The sequence below is a fragment of the Protopterus annectens genome, chromosome 4.part1, assembly GCF_019279795.1.
Source record: "Protopterus annectens isolate FY-2018-M chromosome 4.part1, PAN1.0, whole genome shotgun sequence".
Taxonomy (NCBI): domain Eukaryota; kingdom Metazoa; phylum Chordata; order Ceratodontiformes; family Protopteridae; genus Protopterus; species Protopterus annectens.
In genome coordinates this window covers 502734542-502751013 of record NC_056734.1, presented here as the reverse complement: position 1 = coordinate 502751013, position 16472 = coordinate 502734542, and the positions used below count along the sequence as shown (strand labels likewise).

Sequence of the window (16472 nt, the reverse complement as noted above, 5' to 3'; positions counted from 1 at the left end):
AATGCTTTGGAATTACAGCATCCTTACCATATACAATGTCAGATTATACAGTTCTTGATACATACAAAGTGTGTTTTTGCATTTTATTTTAAGGAAGGCCATGATTTTTTCCCCCTCAGAGCCAAAAATCCCTGCCGTGAAAACATGAGACTGAATTCCAAAACACATCACTACCTAAATTAATGTAGAGGCGACTGTACTGCTATAATAACCGTAGAGGTAGTTTCTTACATACTAGGAAAACAAGTTATTTTAATCGAAAGTTAATACACATAACGATGTAGTACAGAAACACGGAATAAGCTGCTCCTCTAAAAGGAGGCAAATTTAAAGTTATGTAAATTGCTTCTCAACACCTGCCATGACATAATTTTGAGGGTAGGATAAGAGGGAATGAGAGAGTAAGCAGTGACGTTAAAAAAAAAAAACCAAGAACACTATAATCATTCCCCCCCCAAAGTACTTCACAACTTTATCATGAGTACTATAATGGGAAATGAAATTCTAAAAGGAGTTTCTGAAAGTGACCAATACACTTTTGTAACACTGTTTTCACATTACTCAAGTATAAACAGATCACACCTTCTCAACAATTATTGCTTTGTATCCAGTGTGATGTTTAAATTAGACCAAACCACTTCACACACATTTCTTCAAAATAATACAAGCAACTTCCAAACCTGTTTGTGACATAAGGTTATCACAGTACTCACAGTGGAGGACTTGCCCAGATTGTTGAAAACCTGGCAGTGGCCACAGCTCTTGGACCCTATGGTCACAGACACTTAGGAAAGCCTGCAGGTAAATTCCAAAGCTCCCACCACCTATTTTAAAGCACTATTTTTTGGAAATCCCAGACTTTTACCCCTACTTGTGTATTCAATAACTGCACTAAATCTTCTGTGGCACGGTTAAATCGACAAACAATGTTGATAATATAATCACTGCCAAGCACTGTCAAACTAGAACACGGTTCAGCCCACCGATTCAAATGTCTGTCATTCAGCAGGTAATACTGAGTAACATCTACATTCAGCTTGCTGCTTTCAATATTTGAAGCAGTAACACTAAAGCCTCTCCCAAAGCGACCGGTGTAAGGACCACCAAATAAAACAAAAATCCACCAAGGTTAGTAACTCAGGACAAGACCAAAATTAACACCAGGATATTGGCGTCAAAAACTTGTTAGCTTTCGTCAGAAAGACTTTCTGATGATAGCGAACATTAAACAGTTTTTGACGCCAATACTGTGGTGTTCATTTTGATCTTGTCCAGAGTTACTAGCCTTGATCTTGTCCAGAGTTAGTAGCCTTGGTGGATTTTATCTGAAGCAGGTACCGGTCTACCAAATGTGGCAAAATGAACTGTACTTCTTATTTTTATGATAAAGTCATATCAGCTGCTCAAAACCAGCCATAACCTTGGCACAAGGCAAAGTACAAGAATATTCCATCACAAATCTGAAGTACACAACTGTAAACTTTTAAAGAAAGAATGAGGAAAAGGGGTGAATAGATAATTTCACATGAGAGTGTGCATATCACCAATGTACAATCAAATTACAATAATTACTAACCTGAATTTTAACAAATTTACGGCCATATCATATGTCATTATAGAGGAGGACATTTCATCATTAGCCACAGTTCAGAATACTTCATTTATACATGTAGCTACAAATGCTGTTCAAGAATTTTTTTTTTTCTTTAAATGTTAAATGATCAGAAACAGTCCTACGTGTGCTGGGAAGACTGTTCCAGACCAATGGACATAACTTGGCAAAGTCACTGACCATTCACACATCCAGGAGCCTCCTACAGGCTGTACCTCCTTTCTCCCACAGAAGTTACATACAGTCACTCATGCAGTAAATTTGTGGATACCTGTCAAGTCATCTAGTTTATAAGACTGATTTGTGCTGCTTAAACAGGCAATATTTACTAAACAAGTTTAGAAGGCACTGGTTATAAATCTGTCCCTACACCATGTTTTATCTATCTCTCGGTGAAGATTTAGGTCTCTGGTTCTAGTATTAGTGGAAATACTGCAGTTGGAGAAAACAGGATGCCCAGATCAATAGTCTCTCTAATAGTATGAAGTGCTCCTGACTTACTACACCATCTGCATCTACCCAAGTATCAAATCTCAGTCTCATTTAAATGAAATGAGAAACAACTCTATCCTACAATATTAACACTAAAGACATCAAAATTGCACTGCAAAACAGCCTGCCACATACAAGTGCCCTCTGTTGTGAATCACAAACAGCCTGCCCTGGTGGCAATTAACATGCCAGGGATCCCATGACAAGGCAAAGTAATTATATACTGGTTTATAAAATAGTACGTATTAATATGTTACGTCAATACTGACAGCATGTGCGTGTTCATAAAGTAAAATCATGCACACAAGGTTAATCTGACAAAGAAAAACAGTAACAAAAACAGTAGCTGGATTCCCTCACCTCTAAGATGCCATATTCGCGGAGTGATGCCAGTTGATAGGGGTCTGCGAACAGACCTGCAGGGAGCAGCTCCTTTATCAAAACACTACAGCCACCAACAGTGTTCGTTAATGTACGAAGTTTAACAGTAGTCAGAAGCTCCCTGAAACACAAATTAGCTGACTGAAGATACTATTTCTTTGACTAACTTTTTTTGCAGATTTAGCCATGTACCAAATTTAAGGACAGTTCCGTGTGTGCAGGGAACATTCTTTCAGCAGTTTAATTCCATTTTAAAAGTTACTATCCCATACAAACTACTGAAAATATATTGCTTACCACAAAGTTTTCTGAAAGATGCACTTTTCAATTAAGCATTTTTTACATGGGAAAGAATTGTGCAGTGCAGGAGAACTGCAGCACAATGTCAGAGTTTGTTGGCAAAATGAAACAGGCATTAAAAAAAAAAAGCAAGACACCAAATGCATGTACTGCAAGCTCTGAATCACAATTCTAAATGACAGTTGCAAGGCTGTGTTCAAGTACTATTCAAGGACAATTCTGGTGAGTTTATTTCTTCCCGAAGCAGCTCATACTACAGAGCTCCTGGAGCCTTTACAAGCCTAGCCCATAGGATTACCCTGGCATCGTGCCACCCAACCTTTCCCAGTGCCTCTGTCGAGTAGAGCCACTGGAGTGATCCTGGGGTGAAATTTCTATTTCCCATCCACTCATCAGGAATTCTCTTGAAGAGGACCAGTGAGGTGCTCGGACATGTATGGGAAGTCTATTCCATAGTATGGGAAGTCTCTGGGTTATGAACCTGTCCCTCCAGCTTGTTTTGATGATCGTGGCAATGAGGTTGAGGTCTCTGGAGCATGTGGTGCTGAGTGTTCAGGATTTCTTTAGATGTAGCATTTCTAACAGAGCTGGGTGAGACATGGCTTTGCAAGTCAAGCAGAGATCGCCTCCAAGTAGGCAATATGAGACAGAGAATAGTTGGAGTTTTAGAGTCTGTCCATACACGACAAGTGTTTAAGGCCTAGGATCCTCTTTGTGAGGTACATGCCAAATGGGGGATTGTACTTTATGACTGGCCTAATGAGGGAAGAGTAGAGGGAGACAATGACCTCTTTCTTCCTGGATACAAAACCCTTAGTAATGAGATGTGCCACATAGGACTTTCTGACCACAGTTACAATGTGGTGGTCAAAAGAGAGGTTGCTCTCAACCTGTGTTCCCAGACATCTTGTGTTCAGTGGACTACCATCGATGTGGTAATTCATGGGAACCTGTTTTTCCCCAAAGGGGAGGACTACACGACATTTTTTGGCATTGAGCTTAATACCATGGTTCTGACACCAGTCTTTGGTCTCAGCAAGGCCCTTCTGTAGGCTGTCAACATCACTGGGGAGTTAATAGTTCCCAACTTGCAGTTGTATGCGAACTTTGTCAGCTTGAGTCCTTTCGTGTTGGCCTGAACTTCAGAAAGTAGATACCGAACGAGAGGAAACGGGACCGAACCCTGTGGGACTCCACTTGTGACTGGTAGTCAGTCTGACGGAGCAGCTACTTTCACACTGTAGGTTCCATCTGTGAGCCAATTTATAACAGTGATATAGGGGCTGATGCCTAGCTTAGTGAGTTTTTCTAGGATTCTAGAGTGGGGAATGGTATCAAAGGCCTTGGCCAGGTCAAGGTAGGCTGTATGAACCACCTTGCCTTTATCCACAGCTCTGGTGACCGACTCAAGTCTACCAGGTTAAGCAGGCATGATCTACCCCTCACAAAACCAAACTGTGTGGGATCCAGAGTTTGGAGATTCCCTATATTCCTTGTTTATTAGTTCCATGATGATGCTTTCCATAGCTTTGCATACCAGACTAGTCAGGGGCGATAGTTCCTAAGGTCTGTAGACACTCCTCCTTTGTGGAGAGTGATGACTGTAGCAGCGCGCCATTCAGTAGGGACAAAGCCCGAGTGAGGCTGTGATTGAACAATGCACGCAAGGTGAGGTGCCAGTTCACTCTCTAGTGCATGTATAACACAGCCAGGGATACTGTCATATCCCATAGAAGCTGTATTCTTGGCCTTGGGCAGTGCTGTTTTAACCTGTGCAGCAGTATTACTGGGTGCTTGGCAATCTACTGGTATTGTGATTGGTCCTTTGGTGGGGGAGAGGGGTAAAGTTGGCACCGAATCAGTCAGCCAGTATACTGGCAATATCTGTTGGCTCTGTATAGGAGGTACCATAGCACAAGTAGCTCAGAGCAAATCTGGGTATTGCCATGGAGATTCTTTACATAACTATAAAAGGCGTTGCGGTTGTCTTTACTATCTGCTGTAATTCTGTTTTCATAGCTAGCTTTAGAAGATTTGATGAGGGGTCTCAAACTTTTTGTTGAGGCTGATAAGGGAGTTTTTCCAGTCTTGGGACTTTGCCTTATTCTGCATCAGTTTCCTCCACCTGTTGTAGAGTTTGTTTATAGTAGGGGCTTCCTTTTTTGGAGTGTGTCTTGGTTGTATTGGGTATGGCGAGATCCATGCATTTGTGTTAAGTGTTCGTACAGTGCATTGGTGTATGATTTGGCAGTCATGCAGCTATTCTCCATTTGCATGGGTGCAGTGAAGTTAGCCACCTTTTTTTTTTTTTTTTTTAGGAGCCCAAGGTTAGCTTTGGAGAAGTTTTTCATGGTGGTTACTTTTGCGGGGGAGGGGGGGGTCAAACCTAGAATGGGATCCAGTACCCCAAGAGAATACAACGATGAGACAACAGACAGGGGAAATCGGACTTGTCTGGGCCAGAAGGGGACTATGAGTATTATAGTTGTACTACAACTGGCTGCTTTCTGCAGAAGCCTGGTTCAGGGGTGCTGGTGGTCATGCGAAAGAGACGCAGGGGCCAAGCATGCAAGACAGCATTTCTCACAGACTGCCCTTTGGAAAGGGCAGGGTAAAGAACCTGCTACATTTGCTACTGAAGGGGGTCGCAAACAGATTGTGGCATGACTGGCACAAGCTTTTGAAAATAGACTGACTGCTTTAGGTGTTACGACATTTTTGATTTCATGTCATTAATAGTAAGCGAAAAGTGGACAGGTGATTTGTATTGCTAACCAATTGCATTGTTTGGCAAGATATTTAAACAAGGTCATTGAGTGTAACTATGCATTCTGATGAAGTTTAACTTTTGTAGAGATTAAAGTGCTTAATACTTGTGTTTTTTTATTAACATTATTTCCATCCAGTACCCTGTTCCAATACATTTTATTGTATTTTGTTTTGTGCTGGGGCCGATTTTCTTGTGATCGCTATAAAGAGCCAGCTGTCCAGGATCAGAATCCCTGAAGCCTGAGACAGGCTGCTATCACTGCCATGCACTTTGTGAACACCAGGGAACTAAGAATTGAGACACACAGCAGTGTTTGAAATTGGTAATGACTGGCTCCCAGCCTAAAGTGCAGGAACCTCTTGGAATGCTTTTCTACCTTTGTGTGATGATAGGCATCTTTTGAGGTCCACTGAGCACATCCTTCTGCAGTAGAGGTAGAATGGATTGCAGAGTTACCATCCAGAACTCAGTTTCACAAAAAGGTTTACATTTGCTTAGGTCTAAAATGGATCAGATGTCTGTTTTACTTAGGCACCAAAAAGAATCCCGAATAGACCCAAGACCCTATCTGGTCTGGTGGGACAGCACGGATGACTAGTTTCATAACAGCTTTCAAATTGCTCCTGCTGCCTCCTTTCTTTGGATGAGATTTCTATCTCAGATTTGGAGAAGCCTGAAAAGGAATTCAGTAGCCTATGGAAATTACAACACCCAGGAATCTGAAATGGCCTCCCAGGCTTGCGTATGGAGATCCAAGCACCACCCCAAAAAGTGTCTCCAGAGTGCAGACTCTAAGCAACTTATCAGGAGTTGCTGGAAGGGCTTGCCAGAAAAAGGCCTTGTGAAGCCCTGGCTCTGAAGGCTACCCTGCCCTATAGGGTGGCACACATTAAAGTTATCTTCTGCCATGGGGAGCACTCATGGCTGAACAGTCCTGGGCAAACCTTCCCTCCAATTTCCAAAGAAGGTCCTCTATGGGATGGAGAAATACACTACTTCAGACACTTTGACCTTTTGTCTGCTCTTGTCAGAGTATCCTTAATTTTGGGACAGAATAAGGTGATCCCCATTAAAGGTGTCATTAAGAAAGGACACCTTGAAGCAGTCGGCAAAGTCAGAAAGGGACATCCAGGCATGACGACAAATCTCAGTGCGCGTGTCTGATGTCAAATTCATACCATCCACTGTATTTGGCATGAGGTACACAAAGGATGAAGCTGGATTATAAGGTGGCCAACAGAGTCTCCCACAGAGTTGAGATGCCAGACTTGGAAACTTCAGAAGTTACATCTCTCTGAAATCTAGTCAAATGTGCCATATAGTTCAGCGTACAAAGGGCAAAATGTAGCTGAAGCACAACCACGCTTCCCAAAACGGGTCCAACTCTCAATTCCCTGTGCAGGAGGATGGACAGATGCACTCAGTTCTCTTCTTTTGTGGCTGTAGCAATGACAATGGCATCAACAGGAGCCCCACATTTGAAATTGTGCTGGCTGCCCAAAGCCAGCTCATATGAAACCGGAACTCTAGAAGGATGAAAGGATCGGGATGGATTCAACTCTACCTAAATATCCATGAGAAACCAACAGCCAAAGCACCCAAGGGCAGGAACGGCTCTGAACCTCAGCATGAACCCCAATCCCAGACCTTTGGATCGGAACCTGGATGCACGCAGCTCAGGAGGATACAAGACTTGAATGCATCAGGGCAGAGGTCAGTGCCGAAAGCAGACAAGCTGTCAGCACCAACAAAGAAGTGACAGAATAGTGTCAGAACCATGGTCACTGATGGAGAGATGGAATGAAGGAGTAACAGGTCCCCCCCACCCCTTGGGTGGAGGGATGGTCCAGGTCCACCTTGGCCTATGGCAGATTCTCATCAGCTGATCTAAGTCCAAGTCCTTGATGGTCCTGGAGGAGCTCACACACCTCTAAGAAACAGTAGTAGTCAGCTTACTGGGTCAAGGTACAAGCTGAGACACCCTCATGGCTCCAAAATGGATAAGCTTGGATTTAAATTTAACAACTTTTTCCAAAGTTTCATCACTCTTTTTTTTTTTTTTTTTTTTTTTATGCAAAACACGCATGTTCTGTTCTGCACCACACACACATTTAGCTTTTTTATATGGTATAATCCTCGACTGGTAACTTATTACTAGTCTCCACAGGAAATCCTGACACTCTCTGTACACTACCCTCCTGACTTTAAATCACTTCTAGTAAGTTCTCATGGATTTACATAATTATACCACATATTTCTACCTTTCCTTGTATCCATATGTCATGTTAATAGATTTTATTTTCTCATTTCCCAGAATTTTGTAATTATATTTAAACATCACTATTAAATTTCTCGCTCTTCCTTTACTTACAAGTTTAATCAAACAGAACAAAAATGATTTAGTAACCCCAGTCCCGTTAATCTTCTCACACATACCTCCTTTCATGGTATAATTTTGAACTCCATATGAAAAAAAATCACTTCCCCAAAAAAGAAATTGTGCATCATACAAACATTTGACTTTATGCCATTCTCCCATATTAATAAAGAATTCACACCACACACACGCACAGAATTCACCACACACAGAATTCACCACACACACGCACAGAATTCACCACACACACGCACAGAATTCACCACACACAGAATTCACCACACACAGAATTCACCACACACAGAATTCACCACACACAGAATTCACCACACACAGAATTCACCACACACACGCACAGAATTCACCACACACACGCACAGAATTCACCACACACACGCACAGAATTCACCACACACACCTATTTCCCAAGTGGTAATCTATACTTCAACAGAAGACGTATTCCTTTCATTCCTTAAATCACCTTCCCAAAAGACGTATTCCTTTTACTCAACCTTCCCACTGCATCATAAATGCATCATTTTCCACAGGTTCTTATCTCTAGCAAACACCTCTCGTTCATTGAAAAATAGACTCTCCCAATTTTCTCCACATTACCCAAACCCTTACATTCATCTTTATTAAAAGGTCATTCCCATTTCCTTTAAAACATCCAGTCAGACAAACCAATGCTTTCCTTATACATACATATATACACACATATATACATATATATATATATATATATATATATATATATATATATATATATATATATATATATATATATATATATATATATATATATATATACATATATATATATATATATATATATATATATATATATATATATATATATATATATATATATATATTTTTTTTTTTTGTTCTTGGCAAAAACAGACACCTATGTCAAAACTACTGGAATCGCCCCTCCTTTTGCATCACATCTCCAACATCTTTTATTTTATACGCCACTTCATACATTATCGCATTTTTTACATGTGCAGACAATGCTCCATTCATGGGACAGCTTTGTCTTATACCACATAAGATTCAAACTTCTTTACTCTGCTCCCCATTCACAACACTCGCTCTGTATTATTTTGAAATGGCAAATTTACACCAATTCTATTATGCATTCCATACTTCTCCATAACATCCCAAACAGCATCATGTCCCAATGTATCAAATGCCTTGATAAGTTTAACATCCTCCCTTGTAACATATTATCCACAATTTCTCTCTCAACCAATAAATTATTTAGATCCTTCCTTACCATATATACATTCTTCCACAATATACCTCACCCTTCATTCCATTCTCCCAAAAATGTATTCTGTGTTTAGTGCTATGGGTCTCCAATTTATATTTTTCTTCCATGTAAATTTTAAATAACCCACTACATAACTCTTCATAAACCTTTCCTTCAATCATTCATGCAGTACATTTACTAAGTTACTCAGTCAATCCAAGCTTTTTATATTTCTTTTTCCACATCATAATATTGTATTATTCCCTATATTCTTTAATACATTTTTCCCATACTTCATATTCTTTTCATTTCTTACATCATCCTGCCACTGGGGGGGGGGGGGGGGGCAACATTGACAGTTTAAGTCCCTTGTGGTTACATGATTTTTATACATGCAATACTTCCACCTCTCCAATTCTCGCAATCCTTTCATTTTTATTCCCTTTTCTATTTTAATATACTCCCTCTCTTTCATCCATATTGCCAAACGGTATGGGGAAAAAAAAAAGGGTCACTATCGCACCATATGCTACTCCCAAACTTTCCGACAATAAAAATAATAAATTTCGTATCCAAGTGCCCCTTCTACAAGCCCACTGACTTTTGATCCACACAGTTTAACCACCTGTACTGCTTCCAATATATACAGGTTACCTTCATTTGATCGAACTTTCATTTGACTGAAACCCATTTGATAGACAGCTCATTTGACTGACAAGTACTTCAGTACACTTTGAGGCAAATAGGGATTTGTCCACTTTGAGGCAAATAATAGGGATTTGTCCCCTTCACCAATATAGTGCAACCCTGGAGTTGATTTATATATATATATATATATATATATATATATATATATATATATATATAGTTAGGGGTGTGTGAAGCCCCCTACCTAGTGTAGTTTAAAAGAAGAACACACAAAGTACAGAATTTAAACCAAAGTAGGTGGGGGGCTTCACCCCACACCCCCCAATGTGGGGGACTGGCACCCCCCTAACTATATCAACTCCAGGGTCGCAGTTACATTGAGGAAGGGGACAAATCTGTTATTTGCCTTAAAGTGTACCGAAGTACTAGTTGTTAGTCAAATGAAACTTCGATCAAATGGGTTTTTGATCAAATGAACGTAACCAGATATATATACACATATATATTTTTTTTTTTAAACACCCTTTCCTTTCTCACTTTCTACTTAAATCACAAGTCCCCTGCAATTATAATTTTCCTGTTAACCACCAATCTAATATATTTGAAGACCTTCTCTTTCCTTGTTATATACATATATTGCTATAATTCTACAAACGTGTTTTCCCCACCTCCCATTTCACAGCAGTTAACCTTCCCATCCTTACACCTATTTCCACTTTATAAAAAAAAAAAAAAAACATAACTCAGAAGTGAACATTAAGTCCCATATAGATTTTCAGTCCACAATTTGTATATTTAAAAGTCTTTATTCACTTGTCAGGAAGCATCATCCTCTAAAAACATCCACATCACATTAGCACACCGTTCCAGTATTCCTATCCTTCTTACGGTGTTGATACTGTATAATCCTTGATCTGCAGAATCAGATTTTTCCCCGGCAAGAATTTCAAAAATATTAGCAACATTCCCTTCTCCCGACATCTATGCCTGCATGCAGTCTCATTATCCTCTCCATATTTTCATCTAGTTTCACCTAGTTCACCCTCTCCCGCAGCTTCTTCTTGCCCTTGATGTACATTCTTTCCTTTCCCCGTCTTTTTCATTTTTTTTACTGTTAGCTCTTGACAATCCATCGAAAACGGACTGTATTTTTGTTAGACAAGATTGTGTGTGCCCGAATACAGCTTGTGCATGTGCTTACTCCCCATGCGGTTTACACTGTTCTTTGTCACAATCATTAAAGTGAGAAAAGTTTCCACAAAAGAAACGATTGAAGCTGGCCAGCATATCTTAATGTCCCTTTATGACCAGCCACAAAAACGACACTGTTTCACCATGTTTTTTTTTTTTTTTTCACATTCCAAAAAGCTTCCAACCTCCATTCCACAAGTCTCTCTCCTTTCTAACTTCCACAGTGTTATCAACTGTTTCAGACAAACCCCTGCATTTTTATCACAACCTTCCAGTTCACTGGTTCTAAACTGTAAAGTAACTTTTACTACCAGAAAACAAATTGTTCCACAAATAAAATGTCCTTTTTGTTAAACAGTTCCAGAAATTTCACAAAACAAGGCTGTCCCAATATGAATAAAATACTGAATTTGAGGTTTAAATACAGAACAGTTACTAAATTGTCCTATATATATATATATATATATATTTGTGCCTCTCTTGCTGATAAGTTTCCACTACAATTTAAGACTGAATAAGTGCCTAATAAGCATGTACCACAGTATGTAATATTCAGAGGCCTTGAAGAGGTGATGTGCAAAGCTTAGTCAGCACTACATTTAAGGTATATCACAACAAAATCACCTACCCATGGTAACATACCTGTCTTTAAAGTAAAATTTACCACAACAGTAGATGTAATTAACACTGCCACAGTAGCCTTAACTATGTAGGTTACATCCTGCTAAGCACATAAATGGCCAGCTTCCAAGGCTTTCAGGGCACACTCCTGAAGGCCAAACATTTAGCTTGAGTGAACCTGAGCACCAAGCCCTTCAGACAGTTTTCATGCCAACACAAAGGAGGCGGCTAAAGCCCCAAGGACAATGCTAGGAAAACAAAATTAGTGGCCCTCACTCTGGCAATAAAAACATACAAAATTAAGAGGGTTTGAGGGAAGGAGCAGCTACTACAGCAGAGATCATGCCAACATCTACAGTTACAGCAAGTTTAAACTGTCTGCATTATTTTCTTCATATGGACCACTACGGCAGTAGCCTTAAATACATGGCTAGATTACCATAGCTTAGATGGACTTGGGAGGAGGAGGGTTCAAGAGCCTCTAGAGAATGGTCCTAGCAAAGCTCATCAAGGAATCTAGTTTACATTTTACAACAGAGATCAAGCTGCTGCCTTCAGAATACTTCTAGAATCCAACTTTTTCCAAATACAGATGAAGCCAAGGCTCTAGGAAAGTGAGCTTTAAACCTGCCTAGAAGAGTACTGCTATGGTGGTTATAACAAAAGATAACAGCATGAGACAACCACTTGGAAATAGTGTGCTCTGACACAAGCTGTCCTTTTTTCTTACCATTCTAAGAACGAAGAACTGATCAGATTTCCTGAAAGATTTTGCTCTGTCAAGATACTACCAGAGTTGTCTGGACATCTAAGGTATGAAGGATCTCTCAAACTTTAGGTGTATGCAGTATACTATCACTTTAGGCATAAATGATGGATTAGGAAGGCCTATATTTTTGTGGAAAATAAGCCACTATGTTACTTAGAGCAGAGGTCAGAGCAATTAGTAAAACTGTGTTTTTCATGTTAAATACCTTAAGTCAGCCAGTTGGGCTGCTTCAAATGGAGCAAAAATACAAACTGTAAATTCCATGGAGGAACCAGTTGTTTAATGGGAGGTTTAGTACGAGACACTTCCTTTCAAAACATTTTTGTACCGTGATTCCAAGAAGGGGATCCATGGGCATAAGTGGTTGACAAGAGAGCCATAAGAGGAGTAAAACAACCCTGAGAGGAGAAGCTCACAAACGTAGAACCCGAGAAATACTTAGCCTGAATGGGTGCTGGTTCTTTTCTTGGCTCCAACTAGAGAATACTTTTCTCTTACTAATATACACTTTTTTAGTAGCAAGTTTTCTTGTCTCCATTGCTACCTGCTGTACATACCAAAGGGAAAAAGCACCCAAAATATATTACAAGTCTATTATCCAGGCAGTCAACTGCAGTTATTTGGGGTTGGGATTTATCAAACACCCCTTTGTCTTGTGTAAGGAAATCCAGCCTGAGGAAGCTTGTGGTAATTTCCCCTGGCCAATTCCAAAAGGGAGAACCACTGTTGCCCGGTACAGAAGGGAGTCACCACAAAGATATTTTACAGACTCCTCCTGAATCTTCAGAAAAACTTTGGATATTAACTGAAAGAGTGAAGAGTGAAAAATCATACAGGAACATAAACATCTATCTTACCATCCTTTTTGCATAGAGTCCTGGAACAGAATTTTACCAACAAACTGCTGTGCTTGGAGGCAAAATGATTAAAGTATTGATCCAGCTGTGGGGAGCATCTAAAGACCCTCTGAATCAATTTCCATTTGAGGGTCTGTTCTGGTTCTGCACAGCTCATCTGCCACAGTTTTGCCTTGATGGTATGCCAGAAGTCTAAAGAATAAGACTGTGCTGAAAAGCTATATAACCAAGCTACCAAGGCTAGTCTGAACACAGGATACGATCTAGCTTCTCCTGCTTACATACTACATCACTGTGGTGTTACTTACACCACTTTTAGACATCCTGGGGACCAATGAGATCATTAGTGCCAACATTCCTTATGTTTATGGGGTTTCGTCACATCTCTTTCTCCCCATAGACACTGCTCCTCAAGTGAAGTCAGATGGAACTTGTATAGTGAGAGACTGCGCTGGAGCAGTAGGGAGAATGGAAAATCCGAATTCTAGAGCCTCCACAACAAAATCTCTTTTCACAAACAAAAACCAGAACCTAGAAAGTTAGGGAATGTTGACACCATACTTTTTCAGCTACCACTGAATTTCTCATGAGAGTCTTCCAGGATCATAGAAGCCATGACACCCAAAATCCCGAGAAATTCCTTGGTTGAGATTGTAATCTGAGTTGACAAACTCAGGAATAGATAAGATACATACCCAACTTTTCCTGTGTAAGAGCAGCTCTTTGAACTGTTGTGTCCAGGATACACCCCAGTAAAACAATCCTGAGAGGAGTCAGACAAGACTAAGTTTTCCTAGAACTCTAGCCTGTCTGGACATCCTTCACAAGTGAGCGATTCTGGATACAGAATGAAAAATGCAAGTACCTTGCAGCAGGCCATCAGAGAAAGTGCCTGAATATCCTTGGAGCAGTGGAGAGGTGAAAGGGTAATACAGAAAACCTCAACATCTATAATCTAAGTCCATAGGAATGTGAGAATAGATTTTAAATTTAAAAGGTCACCAGAAAATGCACATGGGGAATAAGGGGTAACAAAATGAAGTGACACCAGTTTGAACTTGAGCACCATCAAAAACAGGTTCAGAAGGGAGAGACCCATAACTCGTCAGCAAGTATCTTCCTCCTTTGGTACCAGAAAATCTTAAATAAAACCCTCCCCCTAAAGTGTGTGTGTGTGTGTGTGTGTGTGTGTGTGGGGGGGGGGGGGGCTGCCTCCATCACTCCTGACCAGAGACGAGAGATTCTGAACTACAGGAGGGAAAAGTTATCTGGCATATGGCGGGAGTGAGTCCCTTGATAGGGATGGAAGAGGCTCCCCTCTACCATATGTACCCTCTGATGAATCACTCCGCCATCTGTTGCCAGAGAAATGAAGGTTCAGACTTCTTTGGGAGGAGTAAATATTTGAGAGAGGCTTGTTTATAGTCACAGACTCATTAGGCTAATCTTTGTTCTGAGTAAGGTCCCCCCCTTTTTTTTTTTAGAACCCCTCCCCCCGCCGTTGCTTTTTAAACATTTGCTTACCAGCAGCTTACTGGACCTGTTATTTTGCCTAATGCTGTAGGGGTAGTATTAAACTTCCTTAGCAAAGTGGAGAAAGTAGTTTTAAAAATATGAGATCTTCCCCTAATCATTTTTTTTTTTTGAAGGACCTCTGCAGCAGATGGACCCAAAATTGAATCTCTAGCCAAGGATAAAAGCATTCTTTCGTTTTTGACATCTTCTGGGAGGGTTTTGAGAATGTAACCAAGCATACCTCTTCACAAACAGTTCTAGTGGCAGCCACCCTGGAAGTGGCATTAGCAGAATCATAAGCATGTTTTTCAAACAGCGAGTAGCTACTTGATGCACAGAAGCAATCAAATTATACAAATAATAATTTCAGTGACTTCAAAATAAAACTGATTCAGTCTGAAGGATTTTGTTTCTTGGAAATAATATCCAAAGGGACTGGGCAAAGCCACATTCTCCTCAGAATTCAAATCAGAAATCTGGGGAGAAAACTGAATCTGTCCTTTCACATTCAATTTGCGGTTGAAACACTTGAAAGTCTTCAGGTAATGAAGAACAGAGAACTAGGGGGATAATTCCATGGTCAAGCCAAAATATGTCAGATTCCTAGGGAAGCCTGGCAGGAGTAGTCTGTTAGAGTTGTTAAAACAATCTTGACCTTTTTCCCTGTTAAACACTTATCCCAGCCCCCAAAAGTAAAACACCACAAAGTTTACCACAAAAATATACACCTTTAAGCACAAAAAAGTTCCTGGACTCCTCCTGATCTTTTAGCAAAGTTGAATACTGAAGCCTGCAACTTTACCACAAGTTTTGCAAGGAGCACCTTTTTTTCTCTCAGCTTAAAAGTAATTAAAGCCCACACTGACAGTCAAGAACACTTTTTCCTACCTTTAAAATTATTTCTGTACAGAAGCGTACAATTTCTATCATAAGTTAACAGAAGACCCCCTTCCACAGGAACTTAATCCACCACTGGAACAGCATAAACAGACTATCGATCCTTGAAAGCCTGCACTCTTTGGTGTTAGGTTTGGGCACCAACCCCTTCACAACTTCCTGACTTTAGTCAGCTCGAGCAGACCAATGATTTCGGCAGGTGGAAGGTGCCTTGAAAGATCTGGAAGCTGTCCAGCTATTACAGCCTTACCTGGATATAGCAAAGTCTACTTAAGCAGTGATCCATATGAAGAACAGGTCATTAACTCTCTCATTCGATCATGTTTATACCATAGTTCCTATTTGGTAGAGTTAATTTCCAAGGGAATATATTCAAGATCCAAAATAGTCATCCTATCACCGTAATCGTCCCCTTATTAAATCAGTCATAGAATTAATCTATATATACAAATACAAGCATAATCATCTCAAAGATATCTAACAAAGAAAATTTTAAAAAGAAGTCTTAAAATCCTTTAACTGCTAGCAGACCTTTTACTCAGTAGCCTACAGGTTGCTTACAGGCAACCTATACCTTGCCTTTTGAGCCATGAAGACCCAATCCTATTTGAACTTCCTATTTCTTTGCAAAACCAGTGGCTCTACAAAACACCCATACTACATACGAAGGACCTAAAATGTACAAACAAATGACTCACTGGAGTGAGTGATCTCTAGCAACGTTTTCCTAGCCTATGCAATAAGTTGCCACTACAGGGACAAACAAAAGTACTAGCCTGGCAAAATT

General features: G+C 40.2%; 1 protein-coding gene across 4 annotated transcripts in view; it reads right to left on the bottom strand.

Annotated features, from left to right (window-relative positions):
- Positions 1-16472, bottom strand: part of PIGX (phosphatidylinositol glycan anchor biosynthesis class X) — a 462292-nt gene that overhangs the window by 354533 nt on the left and 91287 nt on the right. For all 4 annotated transcript variants that reach the window (XM_044070313.1, XM_044070318.1, XM_044070314.1 and 1 more), the window contains exon 3: positions 2465-2606. In XM_044070313.1, the coding sequence (XP_043926248.1) occupies positions 2465-2606 (142 nt within the window). The remainder of the gene's footprint in view (positions 1-2464; positions 2607-16472) is intronic.